At 36.7% G+C, this 13,497-nt stretch overlaps 1 protein-coding gene across 1 annotated transcript in view; it reads right to left on the bottom strand.

Annotated features, from left to right (window-relative positions):
- The window catches only part of GCC2 (GRIP and coiled-coil domain containing 2), a 36,129-nt gene that overhangs the window by 21,546 nt on the left and 1,086 nt on the right, over positions 1 to 13,497 (bottom strand). Inside the window, exons 3-9 of the mRNA XM_082641870.1 lie at positions 13,312 to 13,396; positions 12,124 to 12,191; positions 7,602 to 7,706; positions 4,347 to 6,803; positions 3,544 to 3,613; positions 946 to 1,046; positions 754 to 852 (exon numbers count right to left, since the gene is read on the bottom strand). Of these exons, the coding sequence (XP_082497996.1) occupies positions 754 to 852; positions 946 to 1,046; positions 3,544 to 3,613; positions 4,347 to 6,803; positions 7,602 to 7,706; positions 12,124 to 12,191; positions 13,312 to 13,396 (2,985 nt within the window). The remainder of the gene's footprint in view (positions 1 to 753; positions 853 to 945; positions 1,047 to 3,543; positions 3,614 to 4,346; positions 6,804 to 7,601; positions 7,707 to 12,123; positions 12,192 to 13,311; positions 13,397 to 13,497) is intronic.

Here is a 13,497-nt window from a genome sequence, read left to right as displayed (position 1 = left end):
TTTTATAATAAATTTTAGTGTCTGGTAGAGCAAGATGTCAATTTTCTCTTTTCACTTAGTCTCATTAAAGTTCTTCCTGAAATTTCATTTTTTTGGACTACTTTGGTATTTTCTTCTTTCCATCAAAGCCCACTTGACTACTGGCCACTCTCCTCCCCAACCCGCCTTTACTTTTCCACACAGTATTTTCTTGGATTTTTGTCTGCCACTGGAAGTTAAGTCCCAAGCAGACAGGAACTCCATCTACTTGGTTGACCACTGTCTCCCCAGTAATCAGTTCTTAGCCTGGCTGTATAAATATTTGAATGCATAAAGAAATATAATGGTACTCTCTTACTTTTAATTCTTATATTTTTTTATAATAGATTCTCATGTTATTTAGGTAGACAAGCAATACTGCCTTCAAATAATGTTTTCACTTTCGTGTTAGACATGTCTAACTTTCACATTTATTCACCTGGCCAGAAGACTATTAAATAATAACAGTAACAATAGCCATCTTTTTTGTTACTGATTTTATTAGGAAATCCCAAAACAGAAATTTAGTTTTAAAAAACAATAGCTTAAAGGCATATTTAAAGCTTAGTCACTTAAAATCTGATACTAGGATGATACATTACATAAAAAAATAGAAAAAAAGATTTACTAAAAAATACAAGGTGATTATGTTATGGACAAGAGTTTTACATTTCTAGTGCATTCCTTAACTTAGAAGTTACAAATATAACTTGTTATTAAAATAACTATTTTTACCTTATAGCCTTCTGCTCCTTGAATGAGCTCTCTCATGGAAGTAGACACCTGATCCCTTTCTGAACGAACAGATTCAAGTTCTTCCCGTAGCGTCTGGGCCTATTTTAAATATACAATAGTTTTTTATGTAGAGATAAACTTGATTTTCTAACATGTAAGTTCCTTAAACGTCGCCTTTTTAAGTCACCTTACCTCTTTTCTGCTAGAACCTAGTTCTTTCTTTGCCTTCAAAGCAACTAGCTTTAACTTCTCTATTTTCTCCTCTTTGTCTTTGCATTCTTCTTCCAGATATGCTAAAAACATACAATGAAACAATTATCTATAGACTCAAAGGAAAAGAGCAAAAATACACCCATTATTTACTTACTTTAGCCCTAGAAATGGATCTTTAATCTGGAACACAAAATCTGCAATTCGAGATTAAAAGTAATAAAGTAAAAGCAAAATATTAATATCTATTTTTTAAAGTAAAAGCTTAGTTACTTATTTTCTAAATGAGGCAAACAATGTAAAGAATTTGCATTTTCTTCAATCTTCCAAAACAGCCTTTTTTTTTTGGGCCATGCCACGTGGCATATGGGATCTTAGCTCCCTGACCAGGGACAGACCCGTGCCACCTGCAGTGGAAGTGCAGAGTCTTAACCACTGGACCGCCAGGGAAGTCCCAGCCTACTGTTTTTAGCCGTTTCATAAGTGTCTATAAACTGGAGAGGTGGTCAGGACTCCTTTAACAGTAGAAAATTTCCTGGAAACGCCAAGTATGCTAGGCTTTTAGGTGGTGATGTGCAGATCAGGATCAAGTAGAGGAGATATCAGACGCACTTAAACATTTATGATCCATAGGCACATGCCTCTTGGTTGGTGGGTCTGATTTTCGCAACTGAACTCGCAATCTGCTTACATGTCCAACCTGGGTCTCTCCCGTAGCCTCTCTAGCCATCTCCCCGGCTTAAACGCCAGTGTTCCAGATCCTGCTGCTTGGTATCTCTGCTTAACTTCAGCTGTGATCTGAATTTCTGCCCCTGCTTCTTCATCCAGTGTTCACAGCACCTGTGTGCACCTATGCTGCCCTCCTCTGGCTGCGACAGGCGCCCTGTGTGTGCACGCAGCACAGGCCAAGTGTTCCACTTCTGCACGTCATCCCGCACATTCTCACCTACTCAGGCATCGGTGTAGCAATTCTCCCCTCTTGTGCAGCAAATCCCCCTCTCTAACAGATTTTTTCCAGTTTGCAGACATGCAATAAGAAAAATATCACCAAGAGATTAAGGTCAGGAACAAAGAGTGGAAGCAGCTAGAGGGGAGGGTCATGGGGTCATGACAGGACAGGTGAAACTTCACACAAAGAAAGGAAAAGGAGCACACCTCCCCTCTGGACACAGTCCCATGTCTTCTTTTATAGCAAAACTCCTTCTAGGCGTGGTCTATACATGCCCTCACATTTCTCTTCCCCCATTTTCCCCTTGAACCTACTTCAACCAGGCTCTGGCTTCAGTACATCATGGCAAGTGTTATCAAGTCGCCAGTGAGCTGGATGCTGCTTAGCTCAGGTTAGCTCTGAGTGCTAGTGTGACCCTTCTTCCCTCCTCAAGCACTTCCTCCACCTGTACTTCACCTGTCTTAGCTTCAAAGACATCTTATGCTCTGGGCTCTACCTCACCGGCTATTCCTTCTCATTCTCCTTGGTTGTTTCTATCTTTCTGACTTTTGACAGAAAACTGTCTCTGGTGCTCGTCTTTTCTCCTACGCTCACTTCCTTGGGATCTCAACCTCATGGCTTTTAATGCCCAGTGTGTTAAGCATGGAGTTTTATCTGGTCTAACCCTCTCCCCATAACTCCAGATTTGCTCAGTTAGTAGTCTACTTGACATCTCCAGTTGGGGTGGTGATTAAGTTTCATTTGTCTAAAACTGAACTCATGTTCTCCCCTAACCCGACCTCCCCCAGTCATCCATTACAGAAAACTGTGGGTCATTCCAAATTCTTTCAACCACCCCGTCCCCTCTCCCCCACCAATCCCACTGGGCATTAAACTGAGGAATTATGGGTACATCACACACTTTTTTGTTTCTCCATCTTAAAATGGGAGTAAAAGAGCTACCTCCTAATGCTACTCTGAGGAATAAATGGGTATGGGGAAGTCCTAGCCCTTCTGCACAACACACCAGCCCTTTCAAGCTCAGACTCCTGCCTCTCCAGAATTTCCTAGGAGGCTCCTGAACGTCATGGATGTTAATGTACAAGCACCTGCTGTTCCCTCCTGCTGCAGTACCTTTCTTCTCGTGTCAAATTTCTCATTCTTCAACACACAAGTACAGCCGATTCTGTGATGTTTTTCCTAACTCAAAACGAGCAGTTCATCATGTCTTCCTGTACTGTCACCAGCGTACCTCGTCCACACCCCGAAGTACTGCAGTAACAGCCCCTTCTTGCAGTGAGTTCTTTGAAGACATAATCTGCGTGGTGTGTATCTTAACCCCCTTCCTATTACCAGTGCCTAGGTAATTGGGCATTCAAATAAGGTTGCTAAATGCATGAAAAATCCAAAACCAATCATGGAACCATTTATAAATGGAATCACATCATTCCTTTGGATTAAACAATAGAAAGTGAGAGTTTTGAAAGGGAAGGCGAACAGATGGCAGCGGGGCAAGAGTGGCAGCATCAGCAAGAGAGAGCTACTCATGTTTTCAACAACTCATTAATTGGTGACAATACTTCCCAATCTATTCTAACACTAAGAAGAATCTGTGTAATTAACTGTGACAACATATGCAAAACCATAGTTACCTATTTTTTCTTCAAACTCTTTTACTGAAGGTTGATCACTTTCTACAGAAGGTGATTTCTCTAAGGAATCCTAGATTTTATAGGAAAAACAAAGACAATCACTGCATTCCCCATGATGTACTGGCCGTCATGTTAAGCATGAAAAAAATCATTATCAAAGAGAATTCATACAAAAAGCAATTTGGTGAACAGTCTTTTTCTTCCCTTGATAGACCAGGGAATTCTGACCTTATCTTGCATGTAGACTGATGCTTTTTACTATAAACATAGTATAGGTCATGTTTTTTACTATAAAAAACAGCAATATCCAAGACCAAGACGAACCACCCAACAGATGTCGAATATATAATGCAATGAGGAAAAGATTAAATGATGATTATAGTTTATCCTGTCATGACTTGGGGAAAAACCCTAAATTTTTGGCTAAAATTAATACCACTTTAGCCTACATTTTTGCTCAACAGTGCTCTTTAAGTTAATATGCGTATCACGCAAGGATGAAATTCAAATTTTTCCATGTTTACTTGTAGCTTTGCTGGTAACTAATTATACAATTTTAACATTTAACCCCCTAATCATCTAATCTTATATAAAAACAAAATTCTAAAATGATCTAAAACCAAAAAGTGATCAATGTGATAAAGTGTGATGTGAAAATGTTTAATGTACTTTCAGAAATATGCATGTGATCTTAAATGCTAAAAATTTACTTCTGACTTCAAAGTGCAATAATATATATATTTTCTAGAGTCTATGACTAGCACTAAGTATTTTAAAATCAATAAAATGTAAATTAATAGTACCTTTAATGATATCAACTCTGCTCTCACATCTTGCAATTCTGATTCTTTTTGTTCTAGTAATGGCCTTAGGTTTTCAAGCTCCTTTATAAAATATTTTTCTTTTTCATTATGGTTTTCATTTTTGCTACATAATTTTTGAGATAATTCTTCAATTTGAATTAGGAGATTCTGATTTTCAAGCCTTGTTTGTTCATTAGCATTCTTCATTTCTAGAAGATCAGACTGCAGGGCCTCTTTTTCCAAGAGGGTTTCTTCTAACTCTTTCCTTAAGAGAGCTTTCTCTACCTCATGGTCTCTTAGTAAAGACCTAAGTTTCTCACATTCAATCACATTCTCTTCTTGGAGGAACTTAATCTCTTTTTCTAACTCTGCTACCCTTTTACCATACTGGAAGACCAAGTTGTGCTTTTCTTCATTTATTTTAGCTAAGGATTCACCTACAGCTTGTAGGACACTTACAACATCTTGTTCTTCACTTTCTTCTGAAACTTTTGACTCCATTTGTTCAAGAAAACCACACAACTGAGCTCTGACAAATAATTTCTGAACTTGCTCATTTCCCAACAGTTTATTTAAATTATCTTTTTCTTCAACTGTTAACTGAAGTTTCTTTTCTAATTCAGAAATCTGCTCCTTCAGCATAAAATCTCCTTCTTTTTGAGACAGGAGAGCTTCCAAATCCCTGCTCAACTGGTTCTTTTCTGAACTCAGTCTACTATTTTCTTCATGAAGAGACTTCACTTCAGACGACACTGCTTCCTGGTCTTCAGAGAGAGTTTTCAACTGAGCCATAAGCTTTTCCAGTTTTTCGTCACTTTGATCCTTTTCTTTTAAGGTTTCTTCTAGTTGTGCTGTTAATTCATTTACCTTCTGTTCTAGCTCACTGTTGTACTGGGTAGTCTGCTCCACTTTCTCCCTGGGTCCTACAATAATCCCTTCTCCCCGTTCACGTCTGTGATAGACAGTCTCCACCTCTTCATGAGAACTTTTAATTTTACTTATGAGATCATCTTTTTCCTCAGTAAGAGAACTTATCTTTGCTTCAAATTCTTGTAACATGGTATCTCTCTGACTGAGACTAACTAAATATACTTCATTCTTTTCTTGAAGGTTCTTTATGGTATTTTCAAGTTCTGGTACAATTTGTTGCTGTGTTAATAACTTTTCATTTTCTCTCTGGAGACGATTCACGGTTTCAAGAAGAGCATCTTTTTCATTAAATGCAGTTCTGAGCTTCTGCTGAAGTTCATTAACATCAGATGCTTGCTGTTGCTTCATTGATTCAAACTCTTGACTTATTTTTCCAGCAGATTCCCCCAACTCTGTTTGTAAAATTTCCATAATCTCTCGTAAACTCTCATAATTTAAAACTGCTTCTTGCTTTTCTTTTTGTAGGTTTTCACATTGTTCCTTAAGACCCTGTATTTCAAACATCAATGTTAATTTTTCTTTTTCTGAACCTGACAATAATGCCTCATTTAGTTCTGATATTTCTTTTTGATGTTGTTCCTTAAGACTCTGTACTTCTTTGTTATGTTGTTCTATGGTACAGCAAAATTGTTTATTTGAATCTTCTAGCTCAGATTTTAGTTTTTCAATTACACACCCCTGTTCTTCTTTAGCTAGTAATAATTCATTAATTTTAAACTCTAAATCTTCCCGTTCGTGAAAAAACTCATCCTTTGTATGCTGGGCATCAATTTCAAGTTTTAATTTAAGATTATTCATGTAAGTTAACTCGTCTTTTAAGATGCTATGTTGAGACTTCAGTTCTTTTAGGGTATCTTCTAAGTGTTTGACTTTTTCATTTACTGCTTGTTCTACAAGAGTATCTTCCTGTAAGAGCAAAGAACACATTTGATTTTCCTGGTTTGCGTTTTCTAATTCACATTCATATTTCTCCTGAAGGTTCTTCTCACTTGGCTCACACTGGCTGACTAAGTTCTCCTTTAGCTGGTTTAAATGATTTACTTCTGCTTCGTGTTCTTTAGCAGATGCTTCAATTTGGCACTTCAATTCTTTCACCTCTTCTTGGTGTGTAGATTTCAACTGTAAAAGTTCTTCTCGCAAACTATTAATTTCTTTTTGGTACTGCTGAGAATTAGCCTCAATGACTCCTTGGAGATGAGTAATTTCTCGCTCCTTTTCATTTGTGGCAACTTCTAACTGCTTTTGCAGACATAAAATCTGCTCCTCAAAGGTTGGCTTAATTTTTTGAATCTCTTCCTGTAGTTTTTTAGCATTATCTTCAGAATCACTCTGAAATTTGATTTGTTCTGAAAGCTCTAATTGTTTTTTTGCTGCTTCTTCCAGTTCCTTTTGCCAACCAGCTTTATCGTTACTGTATTTGGAATGTACTGCCATTAATTCATTTTTCAAATTTTCCATTTCTTTCACATAGTTTCTTTGTGATTGTTCAAACTCCTCGTGCACCTCTTCCAACTTAGTTGCAGAATCCTATAAAAGTAAGCACACAAAATTATTTAAGACAAAACCAACCCCTGCCCTCAGGAAAAATATTAGACATAGGCTCATAAAAGAAGAAATGAGCAGAAATGTACATAAAGAAATATGATACTGAGATTCCAAGAATTCTGCTTAGAAGCTCTAACTACCTTAAGCAGTACTAAATAGGTTACTCAAAGCAATAACTAAAAGCTAGGAAATCTCTGAATTTAATTTTCCTTTAAATGGTAATAAATTATGTAAGTTGTATTAAGTCATAGGCTTTAATGAATATCTCCTGAATAGAGTAATACAGCTTTTGGGAGAAAATTAGCACAGACCCAAAAGACAGTTGAATATCTCAGAACTGAACACACAACTTTCTTTTCTTTCTTTTTTCTTTTCTTTTCCTTCCTTCCTTTCTTTTTTCTCTCTTTCTTTCCTTTCTTTCTCTTTCTTTCTTTCTCTCTCTCTCTCCCTCCCTCTCTCTTTCTTTTAGATAACATTGAGTATGTGTGACAATCAACTTATTTAAATAGGTAATTTTTCATAAAATACGTATTTTTCCCATTTTTATTAAAGAATGGTATTACAACTAAAATGAAGATTAAACAATGGAACAAGTAAATGTTAGCTCTATCTCTATGTAGTTGGGTGATTTCAGTTATTTTTCTTTTTAAATATCAATCTGTTTCCTTGTCTGTAAATATTACAGTTAAAATCAGATCAGATGCTTTTTAAGGTCGTGGCTCTAAAATGCATAACTATACTATATAATAAAAAGCAAAAAAAATTAAAATGTTGCTTTACCTCAACCTCTTGCTTCATTTTAATATTTTCCTTCTTCAAAGAAACACACCGTTGTTCAGTCTCTGCTTTTTCCAAAAGAATAGCATCCAGACGTATGGTCAATGCCTGTTTTGGAACAGGATGATTTGTTTGCCTGAGGTTAAAAATGGTGGATTGACTTCATGCATAATTACCTCCTCACCTTTTCCAAACCATGCTAAAGTAAGAATATTTAAAAAGCTATATACATAAGAGCAAAGTAAAAAGGAGAAAAGACGTAAGGGTATGAGAAATTTCAATATATCTTTGGAAAACTGAAAGTGGAGGACATGGAAGACGTGAATTAGAAAGAAGAAAGCTATAACCTAAGGGCTTGTGCAGGGAAACACATGACAAGCTGGCAAACACTAATTAGAAAACTAAATGCTCAGGAACTGGAGAGTCAGGTTCAAAAATTGGACTGACTGACAATCTCAATCAGGAGTGCTTAGAATAATGGGCAAGAAATCACCAGTGTCCCCCCTCCCCCAGAGAAAGTTTACCTCCTGCAAAAATGAAGCCAGAAAGGAAGTTAATGAAGTGGAAAATAGAACAGCCAAGAGTCAGTTCTTTGAAAAAAAAAAAACATCTAACAAAATAGACTGATCAAGAGAAGAGAGAAGTCACAAACAATATTATGAATAAAAGGGGAACCTATCTATATATAAATTACAGATTATACAGTTAAGAAGAAGATTATGATTAATTATTAATCTGCCAATCATACTGAAAAGTAAAATGGTATGGATAAAAATTCCTAGAAAAATGTAACTCAAGAAAAAAAATTAAAAAGCATCATCAATACTATTACTACTTAAAAATCAAACTAGTGGTTTAAAATTGTCCACCAAAGAAAACAGGAGGAATAGATAGTTTTATAGGTGAGTTCTATCAGGCTTTCAAAGAACAGATTATCCCAATTACATATGAATTTTTTCAGAGAAAACAAAAAAGCAAGAAGAATTCTCAAGTTATTCTACACAACTGGCATAACTTGATAACATTATGCAAGGACCCTACAGACAGGAAAATCACAGGCCCATTTCACTGTGAATTTAGATAAAGTTAACTTTTTTTTTGTGGTACATGGGCCTCTCACTGCCATGGCCTCTCCCGTTGCAGAGCACAGGCTCCGGACGCACAGGCCCAGCGGCCGTGGCTCATGGGCCCAGCCGCTCCACGGCACGTGGGATCTTCCCAGACCGGGGCACGAACCCGTGTCCCCTGCATCAGCAGGCGGACTCTCAACCACTGCGCCACCAGGGAAGCCCCAGATAAAGTTAATCTTTAACATTAAAACTGAGATAAAATCCTAAACAAACCTTAGTCAACTATCACTCCAGAACTGCCTCTGAACTTCTTTTGTGAAATAATAAAGAAAAACTCTTTTGTTCAAAAATACAAAAACAAAGCAGATGTAGAAAATATTTAGAGTTCTATACCAAGTTATAGCTATTATTCAAACATGAGAGTAGAATAAAGCCACTTTTAAACACAAAATGACACAAAAATTTTCCTCCTATGCATCTGTTCTTAGGAAGCTGGAGAAGGACATGCTCTACCAAAATGAGGTTAACCAAGAAAGTGAATGACCTATGACCCAGCAAACGGGGTGGGGGCCAACATATGAAAGCAGTATAATTCACTGAATCATGGCAAAAGACCGACTCCAGGAAAACCACAGCAAACCTGGAGAACAACCAGACCAAATTAGCACAGGACAGAAGGCTTTAGGAGGCAGGTGTCCAGAAAAAAATGTAAACGATTATTTGATCTGTTTGACCAGTTGGAAAGTAGGAGTCATTGTGAAAGACAGCTAAATTTTCATCTGTTGTAACAGGAAGTTAATAGCTAAGTGTCTCACCAAGGGATAAATCAAGGAAAAGCAGTATAAGCATATTATTCAGAAATACAGAGATAATTTCCATAAGCTATTTAGAATTATAAGTTATTTAGTTGTTAGTACTATTTCTAAAACATGAACATATATTACTTTTGTTAAAACAATTTTAGCTTTAAAATTAGTTTTTTCACATTACATAATATTGCAATGTAAACTTCTGTTTGGTAAATTATCAGGGGAAGCCTGAAAACATTAATAATTTTAGGAGATATACAGAGGACATTATCTGAAAACAGCTATAAATATCCTTAAAGACTAGAGGCACAAATGGACAGTTATTTCCTAGGAAATACAAATTTGATTCCAGCAAAGGGAAAACAATAAGTGATACATACTAGAAATTCCATATCTTGACATGCAATTTTTACCTTCCTCTTGCATTTGGAAGCAGCATGTAAGTTCACTGTAATACCATACACCTCAAATTTTGACATGGAAAATATGGGTTTTTATTCCTCTTTTTTAAAGGTCAAATATACCAGGTTTGCAGTAAAACTTTAGATGTATTTCAATGCACTAGAAGATGACTATCAGAAATTTTAACAACTACAATTTGTAAAAAGCCATACATTTTTATGAAGGACAGAAAATTCTGTATTCAAAGCCATGTTTTTCCAGTGTACTTTTCCCAGTGAAGAGATAAAACATAGCAAGAAAGTCTTTTCCCTTTTCCAGAGGTGCAGAGGACATATCACATTGCAGTATATGATTTTCCTAAAAAAGAAAACTTACTTACAGCAACTGAATAACTGATACACAGCTCCGCCAATCACTCCCCAATGTAATTTTCTCATTAACACTAGAAACCAAAGATTTCATTCTCATTTAATTTTACCAACCTTTACTTTCTGAGATTTGAGTGGTCAGGATAACATGCTTTAATATTAAATTAATAACCTGAAAGGTAAAGTTAGCTAACTGAGAGAAATTTTCTACCCTTCAATTTTTTTTTTTTTTTTTCCTGTACGCGGGCCTCTCACTGTTGTGGCCTCTCCCGTTGCGGAGCACAGGCTCCAGACGCGCAGGCTCAGTGGCCATGGCTCACGGGCCTAGCAGCTCCACGGCATGTGGGATCTTCCCGGACCGGGGCATGAACCCGTGTCCCCTGCATCAGCAGGTGGACTCTCAACCACTGCGCCACCAGGGAAGCCCGTCTACCCTTAAATTTTTAGGAGTAGTTTTGACAGAAGGGGAGAATACATTGATAAGGAGGAAATAAGGGACAGATATTTGAATATTCTGAAATGCAACAGCATGAAAAGTATTTTAAGGGCTAAGAGTTAACTGATGCAAAATTAGAACAGAATCTCTGCAGTGCTCTTTTCAAATACAAAAACCTCCTTTTTAGTGTGGGTGTGCATGGATGTATGTATGTAGACATGTGTGTAGAAAATATCCCCCAAATAATATATGGTAATAATAAAACCACTGAGTACTTATGTGAGAGATCCAGCTCTACGTACTGTATGTACTAATTCATAATACAACTCTATAAAAGTAGGCCTTATTATTATCCCTAGTCTAGAGATGAAGGAAGAGAAGGAAGTTAAGAAACTTAGCCGTGGTCACCCAGCTGGTGTGTGGCACAGCAGGGGTCTGAAGATCTGAATCAGGCGGTCTGGCTCCACAGTCAGTGCTCTTTAACTACATGGAGTTGTACTTTTGCTATCACTAATTAGGGAAATACATAGTGACCAAATAAACAAAACCATTACGAATTCAGTAATGCTTAAACCAATCAGCACATTACGAATCCAAATGGTATTTGTGCACACCACTCAGGATTCATAAACTGTTCCAGCTAAATGAAGAACAAAACGGTAGTGCAAGGTATGCACAGTGATTTAAAGACTCCTGGTAGTAGCTCCCTGGGAGTCCCTCAATTGTGCATGGTTCACAAGTTGGGAGACTAAGATAACATATAATCAAAGAATAGATAGATAATATGACTCAAATTACAAATATGCAAAAGCAAGGAAAAAAATTTCTGCAGAGCTTTGAGAAGCAAAGAAACTTTAAAGAAGGTAGGCCAAGTGGGGGAAGGAAAAGCATTTAATTACATTAAGGGCACATAAGTAAGAATGAGCAACTCAGGGTCTTAAACAGGGAGTAACAATATAAAAACAACATTCTATCATCTGATGAGAATCTGTAGAAGTAAAAGAGAAAGAGAGCCCAGTTACGGGTTATCAAGGTAAGTGTGGTTAGCAAGTAAGACATGACGTGTTTAACAAAGAACCATGGGAATGGAGAGAATCATCAAAGTCCTGACCGTGGCTGCGTTTTCTGATGGGGAGAGGGAACAGCAGGCCTGAGACTGAAGCAATAACCATAATTACAGAGTGTGTAAAGGATGAAAGGACAGAAAGTAATACCACTTCAGAACAGAAAGCGACGCAGAGGTCATTCACCTCTCCTTTTACAGTCAATCAGAAAGGTGAAGAGTGTAACCAAGGGCGGAGAGGAAGTGGAACAAAAGGCACGGAAGCCAGATAGTGCTCAAGCAGGCTGACAGCCCTGAAGGAAATCCGATTTATCACCAGGCATCTCCTCTAAGTAAAGAAATGAATATTAAAGCAATACTCACAACTGTTTCATTACCTTAATAATATCATCAGTTCCTCCAGCAACAGGTTTCGATCTCAATTCTTCAATTTCTTTCTCCAATTCTAAACAATTAAAAAAATAAAAAGATACTAGTTCAGAAATGAAGAAGATAATTACTGGCTCAAGTGATAAGTATATTCTTAAAAAAATCACTATAAATTAGAATACATTTAAGAAGCAGCAGATATGTTGAGAAAGCACTAAGTTCACCCAGCATTACCTTTTTTTTTCCTTTTTATTATGGAAAACTCCAAACGAATTAAAAGAACCCAGAGAGAATAGTGTGATTAATCTCTATGCTCCATCATCTTGGTTTAGTAATTACTACATGACCAACCTTGTTTCATCCCAATCTGTATTCACTTCCTCCTTCCCCTCTTGTCTTATGCATTCTGATATTTTTGAAGCAAATCCCAGACATTATTTCAGCTGTAAATAACTTCTTACTGTATAATCTTAAAGCAACAACTAACCTCGTATTAAACATACATGTTAATCTATTTCATCAACTCATGTCTAGGTCTGGAGCCTAGAACATCTTTCCAAATAAATTACTCTCTTATCATAAGCTGATCCAACCTCCGGAAACACAGTTTGACCTTTTCTAGTAGTAAATAAGTCTTGGCTTTTAGGCTGGGCAGTTAAGTTACTGAAAATTCAAGAGCTCACCTACACATATTAAAAAAGAATACTAATATCTTTGTCTTTTTGGAATATAAAGAAAGGGAAACTGAATAGGCAATCAACCAACTTCAGTAAATAAATATACTTCAAAATTCCAGGAACAGAAATCTTTTACTACTTTACTTGGGGCCTCTTACTTCCTTGGGCTCAGAACTTCATGTCTCTAACATTTCAACTGGCAACTCTAGAAGAAAATGCTTTACTCAGAAGAATATAAGATCCACATGAGGAAAAAAAAAAAGTGCTGAACTTTAACAAACTTTTAAAAAATCCTCCTCCCTGACTTTATTAATTCAAAGGTAACTGCAGTTTAGGGATATGAGATAATAAAAAATATCAGAAGCAAAATTTAGAATGTTAAGTAATAACAGATTCCACTATGCTAATATTATTGGATTCACTGATAAACGAAACAAGCCAATGAACTATTACAAAGCTAAGAGTTGTAACCATGATTAAACAAGATTGCGGTCAAGACGAATATTTTCAACCCAATACCTGTACATCTTGATTTAGCTTTCTGTATTAGCATCATCTGCTTCTTGGCAAACTTGATAAGATCTTCCTTGGGCAATGTTTCCAGCTGGAAGAGGCAGTGATGTTACCAATTTGCGAGAATTCATGTTTCTACTATACTACAATAAAGAAACATAAAGTCTGCCTAAAAATAAAAAAAATCCTACT

Source organism: Mesoplodon mirus (assembly GCF_964341445.2).
Source record: "Mesoplodon mirus genome assembly, chromosome: 14".
NCBI classification, from domain to species: Eukaryota; Metazoa; Chordata; class Mammalia; order Artiodactyla; family Ziphiidae; genus Mesoplodon; species Mesoplodon mirus.
The sequence above is the reverse complement of the archived record's forward strand: the minus strand, read 5'-3'. Positions and strand labels throughout refer to the sequence as shown.